We start from the raw sequence: 15,851 nt of genomic DNA, 5'->3' as shown, positions 1-15,851 counted from the left end.
ACTGCCTCATATGTGTGACAGTATGGATTCTGTACAGTCTGTACAGCCTCATTAAATGCAGCCGTCTGCTGTACAGACAGCCGTACAGTTAGTACAGACTGCATTTAATGCATGTACGGTGCATTTAATGCACTACGAACTGCATTTACTGCTGTATGGGGAGCCTTTATTGCTGTATGGGAGTTTGTTTGGAGTCCCTCTCTTCAATTCAGAGCTATTTTGAGCTGTTTATGGAAGCGTGCCAACCATTTGAAGCCTCTTCTGAGCAGATTTCTTCATTTGGAGGCTCGTGCTTGGTGTTTAGAGCCATTTGAAGCTTGTTGCTGTTATCCGGAGACCTCTCCTTGAGCCCATTGCCTCTCATTTGCTGTCCCTTTGCCTCGGGCTGTGAGATTCTATCCATTGGATCCCTCTCCACTCATTTCGAAGTGCTCTCCTCCTTGTGGGAGCACATTGCCTTGCTGTAATTCTCATATCGAGCCTTCTCTTGGCACCCTTCGTTGCCATTTGTTGTCCATTTCACTTCTTCTTCAAGGGTGACTATCTGTGCTCGCATTCGGTGCATTTTCTTTGCAGCATTTTTGGGCTATATCATTGGGTAAGCCTCTATTGCATTGGTTCCTTCTAATTTCTGCAAAACAGTCCTTTCTTTGCTTCATTGGCATTGTGTAAAGGCCCCATGTTGCCTTTTGGGAAGTTTTTTGCAGCAGGTACACCTTGAGACAGCCAGGCATTTGTAGTGAAAAAGCTTTGAAGCTTGAGCAGAAATTTGCCTTTTTGTTTCGAGACCCTCCTCTCATTTGCATTGTCACTTTTGCCTTGAATTTCAGCACTAATTCTTGGCAGTAAGGAATGCCTTGATTGCTCTTTCAGTGAAAAGGGTCATTATCCCTCATATCCGGTCTTGCAAGACAGCTAAGCAAGCATGGGATCAGCTTGCATCCTTATATCAGGTGTAGATTGAGGCTAGGGTTGCCTATCTCCGCAAGTAGTTGAAGGACTTGAAGCTTGAAGAGGGTGGTAATATGGATGCCTATCTTACCAGTGTGAAGGATTTGAAAGAGCAGTTGGCCAACATTGATGAGGTGGTTCCTGATTCTCAGCTTGTTTCTAATACCCTTGATGGGTTGCCTGACTCCTACCGAGGCTTTGCTACTACTTTGAGGTTCGTTGCAGGTGGCAATGCCAACCATTATTCCTTTGACCAGCTGGTTGCTCTCTTACTACAGGAGGAACAAAGCCGTGCAAACATAAATGCTTCTATGGCTAGTGATCAAGCCCTTGTTGCACAGCATAAAAACAAGGGCAAAGGCAAGGTTTCAGCTGGTAAGCCCTCTCATACACATGCTCATCACCTCCATGATGCCTCTTCTTCTGGGGAGAAGAAGAAAAAGAGATGCAACTATTGCAGGAAACCGGGGCATGATATTTCTGAATGCAAAAAGAGAATTGCATCTGAAAAGAAGAAGAAAGAGTCTGGTCTTGTAGTTACTGGTTCTCCTACTCCAGATGATTGACATGAGTTTCTGATTTTTCTTGATGCCTGGTTCTTTTATAGTGGTGCCAGCAAGCACATCACTTCCTGCCGGAAGTTATTCAACTCACTTGAGCATAAATCTAAGAGGGGGATAGTTACATGTGCCAATAATGCATCATATACATTGAAAGGCATTGGGCAAGTTGCCATTACTTTTGTTTATGGTGGTCTAGTCACTCTAAACAACGTGCTTTATGTACCAGGCATCCGCAAGAACCTCATATCTATTTCAGCCATAGCTACTTGTGGCTATCAGGCTCTCTTTGATGGTGTTTGGTGTGCGGTCTATGATGCTACACATGCCCTTACCATGGTGTTGACGGGCACATTGACTAGAGGGCTCTACTGGTGGTCTAGTCACTCTAAACAATGTGCTTTATGTACCAGGCATCCGCAAGAACCTCATATCTATTTCAGCCATAGCTACTTGTGGCTATCAGGCTCTCTTTGATGGTGTTTGGTGTGCGGTCTATGATGCTACACATGCCCTTACCATGGTGTTGACGGGCACATTGACTAGAGGGCTCTACAGACTTGCTACATATGACAGATGCTTGGATGATGCTGGACTTGGAGATGTAGATGCCTATGTTGTTGCTACTTCTACCATGGTAGACATTGATTTGTGGCATGATAGGTTTGGACTCCTCAACTTTGGGGCTCTAATGAAGTTAAATAAGGATGGTATGGTTGTTGATCTTCTTAAAATGCATATGCCTTCAAAGCATGTCTGTGAGGCTTGCTTGCTTGGTAAGATGCACCGTTCTGCATTTCCCAAGGATGGGAGAGTTGGTGCATCTTGCAAGCTATATTTGATTCATAGTGATGTTTGTGGACCCATGTGGGTTGTGGCTCTTGGGTGATTTTATTATTTTGTCACAGTCATTGATGACTTCACCATATATACTTGGATTTTTGCCTTGAAATCCAAATATGAGGTTTTTGCATTCTTCAGGCATTTCATTGCCTTGTTAGAGAATGACAGTGGGCTGAAAATTGCCCACATTAATATAGACAGGGGAGGTGAATATATGTCAAAGGAATTTGCTGATTTTTTGGCCTCACGTGGCATACATCATCAATGCAGTGTGCCTTGCACTCCTCTGCAAAATCCTGTGGCTGAGAGAAAGAATAGATTAGTCATGGAGATGGCCAGGTGTATGTTGGAAGGCAAGCACTTGCCTAACAAATTGTGGTCGGCTGCCCTTGTGTGTGCAAATTTCATTTTGAACAGATGTCCCACAAAGGCATTGAAAACCTTCACACCTTATGAGGCTTAGACAGATCATAAGCCCATGATTTCTCACATGAGGACTTTAGGATGCTTGGCATATGCACATGTGCCTTCTCAGACACGCACAAAGTTGGATGATAAAGCTGAAACCTATTGTGGTTCGTTCCCATAACAAAATAGATAGAAAAACAAGAAATCTGCGCGATAGAAATAATCAAACGGAGATTGAAAGCTCAAAGCTGAATATACAATCACTTATCCCAATAGAGCTTCGTGACAGAGCACGGGGAAAGAAAAGAGAGAAGCACCACGCACAACACTAGGGCCCATAAATAAGGGTTGAACCCTCCCTCTCAAGGTCTTTATTGCAATAGAAAATACTTTGTACAACTGGCTCTGAGAAGAGCATGAAGCTGAGTACAACTCTTGAATGAATCTAGGAGGCTTGGGGCCTTTCCTTTATAGACTAGGCCTAGCAAAAAGCTAGGGCCTGCTTTCTAAAAGCTACATTACATAAAAGCCAAGATTTTTAGGTTTTCTTTTTAAATCTGGTGCTTTTGGCACCTTTTTAATCTCGTGGGCCCTCCTTTTAATTAGGTGCCCCCTTGTCCATGCTTTTAGGTCTCATGGGACGTGCTTTTTGTGCTTTTCTCCCCACTCTTGTGTCCTTTTTACACTCTCTTAGTGTCACGGGGGCGTGAAATTCTAGGTACTTTAATGTACTACAAGACCGTGACAACTTTGGTTTTAAAAGTCCAAGCGTGGGCTTAATAATGTGTAATTAAACGCGGCATGGTGCCTAGCACATAAGCGTAATTAATCCCTAGGCCCAAAGGCATTCCAAGGAATTAAAAGAGTGGTTGTTGGGAAATGATGATGTGGCATTTTTAATGGGCCCCCTAGAGGGCCATGTACCTTCAGTGGCCCCCCTAGAGTTCCAGGTGGCTCTAGTGCCTTCTACATGCTCCTTTGCCATTCCTGGACCTTCCTGGGCCTTCTAAACTTCACATGTGTGGTTTTCTCTCTCATCTTCTCCCTTTATTGAGATTTTGGACTGGTTTTTCAACCTCCTTCAACTGAATTCCGTTTTTCTTCATAAGTCCTCACCCGTTTGGATTCCTCGACTTCCGTTTGGCCCGATGGCTTCCCCTCTGCCTCCCCTTCGTAGTGATATGCTTTTCTCTCCGTGCGTTTGGTACAACGGGCAGAGCTGAGCACTTCTTTTGCTGGTCGAATTTGCAAAAGTGGCTTTTTCTGGACCTTTTTTCTTCTACCGCCTCATGGGCCTCTCCTCTTGCAAAGCTACAGCTTTCTGTTGAATTTCGAGTGGTTTGACGTGCTGGTTGACTGGTTTTTCTCAGTTTTGGAGGACTTTCCGGCGATGAAACTTCTCCAAAACCTTCTCAATGCATTCCTCTCTGAAGCACGCTTCTTTTGAGCCCAAGAACTCCCACTTCTTTGCGACAGAAGTGTTTCTTTTCGCATTTTTCAGTGGAATTCTTGCTGGTCGGCTCTTGTAAATGCTCTTTCTTCGTGCCTTTGCACTCCTCTTTGGCTGAGAATGCAATTGGGCATTGGCTACTATGTCCTCTTGGCGATTGAGGACTTGGTTCGAGTCTTCAGGGCTTGGTGAGTTGTGATTTTGCTACTGCAATTTCTTTTTGCCATAAGCTATTGGTTGGCCTCGTGTGCCGCCTCTTTCTTGGCTCACAGGTGCCCATGCAGTGCTATATGAGTCATTCTTTGGTTGGGTACTTTGCTGATTTTATTTTGGAGCTTTGAAAAGCTTTGTGAATGCCATCTGGAAACCACTCAAAGAGAGGGCAGCTGGGGTGCAGTGTGATTGCATCTGGACAGCCAATGGAATTGCACTCGGAAAAGAGAATGCCTTTGGGTTGAGCCTACGGGTTAAGTGCACTTATGTGATGGTGTTATATGCTTGAAAGCCTTGCGAAGGCTTAGTGAATTGGGGCTGCGTGCTCAGTTGCAGGGAAGGTCTCCCAGATGCAACTTGTAATCATTTCACTGTGAAATATAAAGAAATACCGAAAGGGGCGCCACGGTGTTTGGGGCCAATCGGGTGCACTTGTCTATGTCTGTTGAGCAGGGGCATTCTAGCCTCCATCCCTTTTTCAGTGGTTTTGTTTGTGAACAAATGGGTAAATGCCAAATGGTGATCATGCGATGGTTAATGGTTGTGATATATGCTTTGTGAGCTGTAAATAAGTGCTGAAGTGATTAAAGGTTTAGTTCCACTGCCCTCTGAGTGATTAGAGGCCGGTTTCACTTAGGTCCTACACATTGCACAAACGTTCGAGCACTTTAACCCAGGTTAGCGGAATGCATGCATTCCTAGTTCTTGGACTAATCCTAGTCCCTTGTAGGCGCCCCCATAGTTCTCTTTCACTAATGCAAAGCAAAAGTCAAACAAAGCTTATTCTAGTTAACCAAAGTCAACTTTCTTGACCATCGTCAATGCAATAAAGATTCCTCTTTATGTCTTGGGAGAAGTACCAATCTGGTGACAAAAGCTGTCAAATGAATTTTTATTGGGTGTGGCTTAAAGAGCAAGGGCTACAAGCTCTACGAGCCCCACACGGGCAAGGTTTTTGTCAGTAGGGATGTTGTGTTTGATGAATCTTTGTCCATGCCTCTGCTGGATTGTCAAAAACAGCCTATTGTTGCATATCTCTTGAATAGCTTGATGCCTTTGTGTCCGTCAGGCTCTCTTGATGATGTCACATATGAGGTTGCTCCTCCTCCTTTTGGTCATTTGCAGCCACATGTGCAATCTGAAATTTAGCATGATATGCCTCAGCTTCATCAGGATATTGTGCATCGGGCTCTTGACCAGGAGAGAGCTGAAATACAAGAGCCCAAAAAGGTCCGCTGTTGGCTCCTTGACACTCCAAAAGACAGCAAAAAAGATGCTCCTCTGCGAGCAGCTGTCCGCAAAAAGCATGCTAATTTGGTTGCTACAGCATGCAATGAAGAGCCACTATGCCATAAGGATGCCTTTCAAAATGAATGTTGGTTGAAGGCTGTGCAAGCTGAATTGGATTCTATCTATCAAAATAACACTTGGGAGTTACCTCCTGGCAAGAATGCCATTGGGACTAAATGGGTTTATAAGATTAAATGGAAAGCTGATGGTTCTGTGGACTGTTACAAAGCCCATCTTGTTGCTAAGGGCTATCAGTAGCAAGGTATTGACGTTGAGGAGACTTTTGCCCCCACTTCCAGTATCACTACTATCAGGATTGTTATTGCCTTTGCTGCCCACTTTCATTGGGAGGTACATCAGCTTGATATTAAGACAGCTTTTCTTCATGAGCACTTGTAGGAAGAAGTCTATGTTACCCAACCTCTTGGCTTTGAGGTTGAAGGTTCTGAAAGGAAGGTATGCCGCTTAAAGAAAGCCCTTATGGATTGAAGTAGGTACCCCGGGCTTGGTATTTCAGGATATATGCTCATTTGCTTAGTCTTGGCTTTCAAGACAGTCCTACAAAGGCTACCCTGTGCATCTGTAAGAGTGGGGCAGATTTGCTGATTTTGGTACTCTATGTGGATGACACGCTTGTGACTGGGAGACATGTTTAGCAAATTGCAGTATTTAAGCTTGACTTACAGAAGACATTTGCTAAGTCTGATCTTGGTCTTTTGCATTATTATCTAAGCATTTAATGTGCTAGCAGTGAGGGGGGTATTTTGATGTTACAATCCAAGTATATTGGATAGCTTTTGCACCGTTTTCAGTTTGAGGATTGCAAGCTAGTATCCACACCATTAGAGCTTGGTTTTCATTTCTCATCTGAGGATGGCAGTGGTGCATGTGATGTCACCCTTTTATCAGCATGCAGTTGGTTGTTTGATTTATTTATGCCATACCAGATCCGATCTTCAGTATGATGTCTCATAGTTGAGTAGATATATGCACAGCCCCTCTATACACCATTGGTAGGCCATGAAGCGTGTCTTCATGTACTTCAAAGGCACTCAGCATTTGGGCCTTCTGTATGAGGTTGATTCTTCACTTGTTATGTTGGATTCACTAATAGTGACTGGGCTGGCTGTTCAGACAACTGTATGTCACATAGTGGGCAACTGTTTCATGCTTGGTACTTCATGCATCTCTTGGTTCAGTAAGAAGCAGACTATAGTTGCTACTTCTAGCTGTGAGGCTGAGTATAGAGTAGCTTTTATAGCTACAACGAAGTGTGTTTGGCTTCGGAAGTTACTCGCAGATCTTCATGCATGTCAGACTGCTCCTATCGTCATCTTCATTGATAGTCAGAGTGCTTTGGCTGTTGCATAGAATCCATTTTTCCATGCCCGCACAAAGCATATTGAGATTCACTATCACTATGTCAGAGAGAGATTATCAGCTAGTGATATTCGGTTGTCTTATATTTCCACTGAAGACAACTTGGCAAATCTTTTTACGAAGGCTCTTCCTCGACCTAAGTTTGAAGCTTTCCGGCAAGCTTTAAGCTTAGTACCTTTCTGTTGGTAAACTGAAAGGAAAGAGTAGAGTGGACACAAATTCAGAATACTTGCATTATGGAATGAAGAAGAGTAAGTCCTTATGTAGGCACCTCTTACATGCTCACTGACATCATTGATGACTTCAGAGCTCCACAATCATCTCCTCAATCTGCTCCTAGATTCTCTCAATCATCCTATGTGGCTTTCCACCACCTAACTATGCTTATGGGCACCTAACTGTGCCTCTAGCACTCACACATAGAAACCAAGGTGTGCCTGAGGCATACACCTTGAGATATCCCAACAAACCCCCCCTCAAGGGAATGCCTCAGGCTATGTCAAGGATACAGCTAGCACAAGGTGTCTCATGCCATCTCATGGTGGCCATGGATCTATCAATGGCTAGGATCTCAAGCTAGCATGGGTTCCCATGGGTGTAAGGTAAACAAAAGGGATACAGAATACCTTCCAATGGTTATCTCCCCTGCATGTACATGCACACAATGTCTGCAGGAGGTACCATGGAGCAAAACACATACACATGGCCTACATCATAAGGTGACCAGAGGTGTTTACAAAACACACAAAACACAATAGTTTATTTCATTCATTTTGGAGGACTATCCAGGCTGAGTACCTTGACTCAACATAAAAAGAGAGATCTGGAGCATACATAGAGATGATTTAAAATGCATAATCTTCAAAGGATGCCTCATCTTGTGGAGGCACATCAACTGAAAGTAGATTGGCATTTTCTGTCTTTGCTTTGGCTCTGCAAAACTTCTCATAATGATTGTTTTTGCTACAGTGTTTGCATGGATTGATTTTGAAGCAGTCCTTTGAAAGGTGATTTGTCTTCCCACAATGATTGCAAGGTGTAAACTTGCCCTTCTGGATTTTTACAGCATAAACTGTGTCATTGCCTTTCCTGAGCTCCATGTGCCTTTCTTCTTCTTGGAGAGCAGAGATAATACCTTCAAGATTAGGATTAGGAAGATTTTTCAAAGTGGTAACAATATGATCATAATCTTCAGGCATACTCTTAAGTAACACTGCCATAGCATCATCTGTAGTGATAGGAGAGTTAATAGAAGCAAGTTGAGTCATAAGACTCCGCATGTAATTGACATGTGCTGCCAAAGGAGTGCCACTAACCATCTTCAATTCAAAGAAAGAGATTTTAAGTGATAATTTAGAGATGTGAGAGCTAGCACCAAAAATCATGTCAAGCTTCTGCCAAGCTTTTGAAGGAGACTCTAAGTCAGAGATATGATGAATATAATCATTTCCTAAAGCAAGAGCAATGATACCATATGCTTTCTCCTCTCTAGCGGGATCCCTTGCCGGGCGTGTCGGAGCTGAGGATTCTCCAGCATTGGAGGCTGTAGAAGAAGAAGTTGAAGTCAGTTTGACAAGTCTTCAGAGGTTTTCCCTCATCAATGCAAATTTCACCTTCATCTGCCATGTGTGGAAGCCCTTTCCATTGAACTTATCTATATTCAATATGGTAGCCATGAGAGGGTCTAACCCAGATATTGGGCAGTGTCTTCTCTCTTACAAGGCTAGAATAACAACTGAAAGGCTTCCAAATATAAGCATTTAATGTAGCAAAGACTAGTGACCAAAAATCAAACAATGATGCTTTTTCTTACATGCTTCATAGAGGTGGCTAAAATGAAAGCTTTCCAATCAAAACCAGGTATAGCAACTCAAAGCAAAGCTGAAGCCACAGTTGTACTGATGTTATTGAAAACTTCAAAAACTCAGAAATGCTAGAGTAGCATTTTATGTAGCATCATCTTCAAAAACTTGTCAAAACTGTCAAAATCAAAAGACTGAACTTGGAGGGCTTGTATCTCACTCTTCAAAGCAAGGAAAAGAGGGCTTTCTGAAGCAAAAGAAAGCTCATATATCAGAGAAGATCCAGCACAGAGGTTGGGCGAAATGGCGCGTCGTTTTGCCCGGGGGAGTTGCTGCAGGCTGAACCTGAGTTTTGACGATTTCTCCTTCGTTACTGAACCAAATGAGCTGAAAAATGACTCAAAATGTTCGTCTTGAGGTCGCCCATCTACTCCTAAGAGGGCTCAAGCAATGGCGCAGCAAGCAGGGAGTATTTTGCAAAGGAAGAATGACGAAAAAATGCGCTGTTTGGAGAATGGCAGCCAGCAGAGACATTTTTTTTTCAATTTCTTGCAGGTGGAGGTTTGCCCAAACAAGGGGTATCTCCAACAGGAAGGGCTTGGAGAATGGCGGAGAACTGAGGGAGAACAGGCTTTAGCAAGATTTGGGAAGAAAGAGGAGAAATGGTGAAGATGAAGAAGAAGAAGAAGATGATGATGTGGCAGAAATGGGCTCAAGGGGGATCAAAGGGCTCTGATACCATGTTGGTAAACTGAAAGGAAAGAGTAGAGTGGACACAAATTCAGAATACTTACATTATGGAATGAAGAAGAGTGAGGTCCTTATGTAGGCACCTCTTACATGCTCACTGACATCACTGATGACTTCAAAGCTCCACAATCATCTCCTCAATCTGCTCCTAGATTCTCTCAATCATCCTATGTGGCTTTCCACCACCTAATTGTGCTTATGGGCACCTAACTGTGCCTCTAGCACTCACACATAGAAACCAAGGTGTGCCTGAGGCATACACCTTGAGATATCCCAACACTTTCGTGACCTGATCTGTTATGCTATGTACAGTCATAGGTTGCTATATCCCTACAAGATGAACATGTGTAACCATGACATTAGTTATTTAGGTATTTTGAGACGTGTCCAAGATACTTTAGCCTGGGTTTGTAGGCCATTCTATGTTCTATCCAGAGGTGCCACTTATTCCTTGGTGTATGCCTTGTAGGCCTAGTTATATGCAGTTAGGACAATCAGTATAGTTAGTACATGTACCAATTAGGACACTTAGTCTAGTTAGGACACCCTATCCTAGGTTTTGTTATATTGGGTGTCTCTTGTACTTTCATTCAGTTTTGCAACAATTCATTACAGCAGCTCGTTTTTGTCTTCATTCCCTCTTTTCTTGAGCTTCCATTGCTTGCCCTAGCCTACAAAGGGATCCAAAAATATTCAAGTTTCAGATTGAATTCATGCTTTGTAATGCCCCTATAGAGCTTATGCTTCTTAGGAAGAGTAGAAGGTGGTTCAATCCAAGTGGGAGGTACGTAGCTGCAGTTGATCTAGTTGGATGATTTGATTCCTGTACAATTTCAATAGATGCATGGTCAAGGTACCTAGGCTGTGCTTGAATGGGGTGATATGTCCATCTATAGACCCAATCTCGTGAACCATTGTGTGACTTGTGTAACCAACACCCTTGGCTTCCCTCTTGCGTGATCTGGGAGGGGAAAAGCAATGCTCAAGCAGGCAGCCTGTCGGCATCCTGTCCATGACCATCTGTTATGTAGGTGATTGTCTGGAAGGTCTCATTCAACTGCAAGGGTGATGCTCCAAATGCTCCTTGCATGATATGATGCGTTTCACGATCCTTAATCACCGAGGAAGTGTTATATTAGGTGAAGATTATTTCAATTTGTCTTTGTTTGCAACATTCATCAGGCCTATAGATGCAAAATAATTAGTCATTGCTTTTCGATCTGCAAACTATTTTGGGCCGGTTTGTTGTTGTAAGCATTGATAGCTTGAGGGCAATCTGTTACTTTTCAAATTATAATTGTAGACACATGCTTCACAGAAGCTCTTTGTCATCTTATGTGATATGGTACAGGCAAGAGTGAAGGGGAAAAAGCTGTTGAAGAAGAATCGATAAGAGAGAAAAGAGAGGGGGTGGTGTGTGTGACAAGGGTCATGCAAGATGAAGCCTGGTTGGATCTTGAGAGGTTTAGATCTTACAGCAGTTGCAGGCAATGTAGAAGCAGGTCGGTTGAAAGAACAGAGTAGCTGCAATGGTCCACGACTCCATTGAGCGGTCAAGATATGGAAGGCACAATTGACGACGATCCTAAGGAAAACAATAGGAGCAGCAAAGAGAGCTACTAGATTATCTAGGCAGCCTGTAATCTCTTGGGAGGTGTCCCATGCTAGTGGGAGGAGGAGATAGGTACATTCAGGAGGCAGATGAATGGTGCCTTCCAGTTGTGAAGCAATAGCCCAAGCTCAAGCTGTATGATTGGAAAAGCTGTTAGTGCTTTTGGCACACATTTTTGGGATTTATCCATCCTCTATAAAATTACTTTGGTTCATCAGTGTGAATCATCCAGCCACGAAGTGGCTCACAACTTGTGTTGGGGTTTGCCCTTGCCCCATCCCTATATACAGTTAATGTATTAGAGAAGTCTCAGACTGTGTTTCCCCCCCTGTTTGAATAGAACTACCTATTTCAAAAGAAGAAATTAAAAAAAAAACATCAATTTCAGGAAATGTTTTGTGATTCTTATTGATTGTCATATGTTCATAGTTTTATGCAAGTGTCGGTGGCTAAGCAATTCTGTTATTTGGACCTTTGGCAGGTTCAAAATAGTGTGGCAGTTGCTGCAATGCTTTCTGTATTCTTGATTGGAATACTACTTTCGGTTGATTATGTAATGTTCTTCAGGCTACATCAGCCCTTGATGAACTTATTTGACATGCACCAGACACATTTTCAGCAAGTAATTGCAAGCAGCTTCACATCTCTTTTTTTGGTATCAGCAGCCATGTCTGCATGGCTAGGCTTCATTTGTGTTCCCTTCCTGAGAAAAATCAAAGCCCAACAAATATTTAGGGCAGAGGGTCCATCGCATTTTTCTAAGTTGGGCACACCAACAATGGGAGGCCTTTTTTTTGTACCTTTGGGACTTATCACAGCTGGATTGGCCAATCGTTTTGCATCCAGAGAGCTCTGCGGGTTGATCACTGCAACTCTAGCTTTTGGAGCCATTGGACTACTTGATGATTTGCTACTTCTGGTACGACATCACAATTATGGACTTCCTGGATGGTGCAAGCTCTTTTTGCAGGTACCGAAGTATACTGAGGCATGCCAAGAGGACGTGGTTTATTGTGTAGGCTCTTTCTCTGATCTAAGAATACAAACATTCTTCTGGTTTACTTGTCCTTGTAATGCGCTCTTTGCTGGACTTTGACAGGCAATCAGTGGTGCATGGTTCTACTTCTGGCTTAGATCTGCAAGTCTATCATCACCATCTAAAGTGTGAGGTTTTACCTTTAGCACGAATGAAAAAGCTGCATTTGTTTTTCACAATTCATTGAACATTTATTTTAAAAATTTTAATTGATGAAAATTTCCCCCTACCCCAAAGCTGCTTGAATTGCTCCACTTTCACTTTTTGCAAAAGAAAAGTAATTTATTTTAGTAAACACTAGAGTCCCTCAAAAAGCTTGCAAAGGGAGGAGGAGGACATCAACAACAAAGTCTATTGCTTATTCTGAGTGCCAAGGTTCTTTGCAGTCTTTAATCCAACATTTACTTCTGTCATTCATCTCCTGCTTCGTGTTCTCTTCAACCTCGCTCCATTTTCCAACATTTGGTATTAGAGCAGGCTACTCCTTGCTCCCACACCACTCCACGCACCTGACCACCCTCGGTGAACTCTTTTGTCGCGAATAAAGTCGATTCCATCCCAAAAAATTCTCTCCAAATTGCTGGCCGCCTGTCCTTTTGGTGTCTGTAGTGCTCACCTTCCTACAGGAGGCCGCCGAGTTTTTGGTGAAAGTTGCCACTAGAGGAGGTGATTGAATCAGTTTTTCTTGCTGGCTGACCTACACATACAGCAGGTCGCCTCTTTTTGAGTGCTTGTGGAGCTGTTTTGGACCTGGCCCCTTGGCGACGATCTTTTTGTAAAAAATATTGCTGCAGCAGCTGTTTCTGATTAGGTCGATTCGGTTGGAGGCTTTTGGCTTCATTAGGTGATTTTTTATGCTGTCCTACTTTTCCTTGCTGGTCGACCTTGTTGGGGACTGTTTTGGAGCCTGTTTTCGACTGGTTTCCTGCTGTTTTTGGAGATGTTGTGCCTGTTTTTTCAGCAGTTGACTGCTCTCATTTAGAGCTTGTTTCAGAGTAGTTTTGCTCTGTTGGAACAGCAGAAGCTACTGTCAGGAATTGTCATTTTTGGTGGAGTTTTGATACTGTTTCAGCCCCTACAAAGGTTGGAAAATCTCCGTTTTTGCTCAGGCTGAGAAGATCATTGTCTGTACAAATCCAGTGTTGCCATTTGGGTACTTTTGAAGAATATTTGCTGTTTTACATCGAAGAATTTTGGGAACAGTCAACTTTTGCTGTCCAAATCAATAGGCTTTGACTCTATTAGGTAGCTTGGCCTTGTGTGCCAAGACTTTTCACTGTAGGTTCTAACAGTTTGGGACGAATTGTTCAAGTGCGTCCTCAGCCGTTTTGAAAGTGAGCATTCAGTCGGCCGTGCATTGTGTTCACGGAACGTGAACTTGTCAGAGCTTGTTGGATTTGTGCATTTGTTAGAGATGGCCAGAATGCAAGAGATTGTTTTTGGTGTACTTGCCTAGGAGGATATGTCACCAAGTTGCAAATACTCCAAGTAATTAATAAAGTTTACCTTTTATTTGACCATTATCAAAGAGTTCTTCATTTTTTTTTGCTATGGTCAAAGAGTTCTTTTATTTGGTCAAAGGATTGACTCCGATCAATGAGGCTTGACTTTGGTCAAGGAGGCTAGGCTTTGGCCAAGGAGGGTTGACTTTAGTCAACGAGAGTATTCTAGCTTTGTTCAGAGAAATTAGATTATGACCAAGGAGTCTTGACTGTCGGTCGAGCTCCCTGGTCATGTCAAAGAGGGTTACCACAGAAAGTGCATTAATTTGGAAGGTGGGAATGTCCACAGAGACTAGGATTAGTCTAAGATTTGATTTTGCATGCAAGGGCTAACAATTAATAGGTGCCATGTTTGAGTGCCTTGAATTAATTGTGCAAGTTCAAAGAGTGGTTAATTCACCTATTTTTATGTAGCACAGCTACAAAGTAGAGGTCACCCATTGCAGCATGTGACCATGGGGCTTGTAGGGCTCCAGAACATGCCACTACTAGCATGTAGTCAATTCTAGTGCATGGTGACGGGGTAGATGCTAACTTTAGGCATTGACCCCTCCCACCTCTGTTGTAAATCAGTGTACTTATGAAATTGGAACATTGAGCTGAGTCGGTGATCTGTACTCAGCAACCTTTTCAAGAAATTAAGATACCTTCCGGGGGGAGGGGGGTCCAGCTCGGGTTCCAGCTCTGGACCCTTGTGTGGTGCGCTGTGGATGAATGTCTAGTATTCCGTTTAGTTCTTTTTCTCCCTCCAGAGTACGTGAATTTTCAACAGGAATGGAGTCGAATGTTTTTAGAGGATATTGGATGGCAACAGCTATTCTGTGATTAAAAATCTGTTGGTTGCCAAGGGACTTCAGGACTTTGTTATTGGCAATGAAGTCTATCCCACTCCTATTGCCCTAGGCACTCCTCCAGGGCCTTGGTATAGGACGTGGGCAATAGGCCCCACCACAGGCACAAGCACCTACTCAAGAGCAGAGAAGATGGGATGCACACGATGCACTGGCTTTGCCTTTGATTGAACTATCAGTAAAGAGGTGATTTATACCTCACATGCGGTTGTGTAGGTCTTTGAAAAGTGCTCGGGGCACTTTAGAAGCAATGTATTAGGCTGGTAATGAGGCAAGAGTCTCATTTTGAAAAGGGAGCTTGATTCCATATGCATATGAAGGAGATTCAATGGAAGAGCATGTCACGACGGTTCAGGACTTGCGTGAGAAACTTCTGAACGTTGATGAAGTTATATCAGATACTCAACTTGTCTCTACTACATTGAACTCCCTATCAGAGTCTTATCTTTCTCTTCTTATGTAGCTTAATTTGTCCTTGAGGAGGAATCTCAACCCTCTCGTCTTTCAGGAGTTGGGTGGGGCTTTTGTTGCAAGAATAGCAGACTAGAAAGAACATGTCAGTGAGTATGTGCGGTGGAGAGCAAGCTTTTGCTGCAAAGATAAGGGAAAAGGCAAATCTCAACCCAAACATGGAGGACAGGCTTCCGGTAACGACAGAGAAGATGGTAAAAAGCCCAATAGGAATGGTATTTTGGACCCATCACGTCGAGGAAGGGCTTATTTGATATGCATCTAGACACATCACGTCGAGGAAGGACTTATTTGATATGCTGTCATCTGCTCCTATTTGGCAAGAAGGTATCTTGTGCCAACGACTATTCCTATCCAATTAGAGGGATTGGTGAGATTTTGCTTACAGGATTTGATGGCTTTACTCTCTGCATCCATGATGCTTTGTATGCCACGAGGATAAAGAGGAATTTGCTTTTAGGGTCCTCATTCATTAGAAGAGGATTTCCTGTCACCTTTGAAGATGACAAGTGTAAAGTTCGTGAAAGGCAAAATGACCGTGCATTGGTTTTATCAGACACACTTTGTCACAGTTATTTCAGCCACATTAGTACTTGGACAGACTTCAGGGTCAATTCTATGAGCTGCACCAGGGGGACACGGAGACGATGAACGATTATGCCAATAAGTTTACTGAGGTGTTCATACAATTAGAGGAAAGTGAGAAGCTGAGCAAGTTTCTCCATGAACTGC

The 15,851-nt window shown here is 43.2% G+C and overlaps 1 protein-coding gene across 2 annotated transcripts in view; it reads left to right on the top strand.

Moving 5' to 3' along the window:
- The window catches only part of TRANS11 (translocase 11), a 40,865-nt gene that overhangs the window by 9,802 nt on the left and 15,212 nt on the right, over positions 1-15,851 (top strand). For both annotated transcript variants that reach the window (XM_087375695.1, XM_087375696.1), the window contains exons 2-3: positions 11,741-12,229; positions 12,359-12,423. In XM_087375695.1, the coding sequence (XP_087231821.1) occupies positions 11,741-12,229; positions 12,359-12,423 (554 nt within the window). The remainder of the gene's footprint in view (positions 1-11,740; positions 12,230-12,358; positions 12,424-15,851) is intronic.

This window comes from Dipteris shenzhenensis, chromosome 6 (assembly GCF_047967505.1).
Source record: "Dipteris shenzhenensis isolate YYH24624 ecotype China chromosome 6, Dip_SZ_1.0, whole genome shotgun sequence".
Classification (NCBI taxonomy): domain Eukaryota; kingdom Viridiplantae; phylum Streptophyta; class Polypodiopsida; order Gleicheniales; family Dipteridaceae; genus Dipteris; species Dipteris shenzhenensis.
Note: the sequence above shows the minus strand (reverse complement) of the source record. Positions and strands in the feature narration are given on the sequence as shown.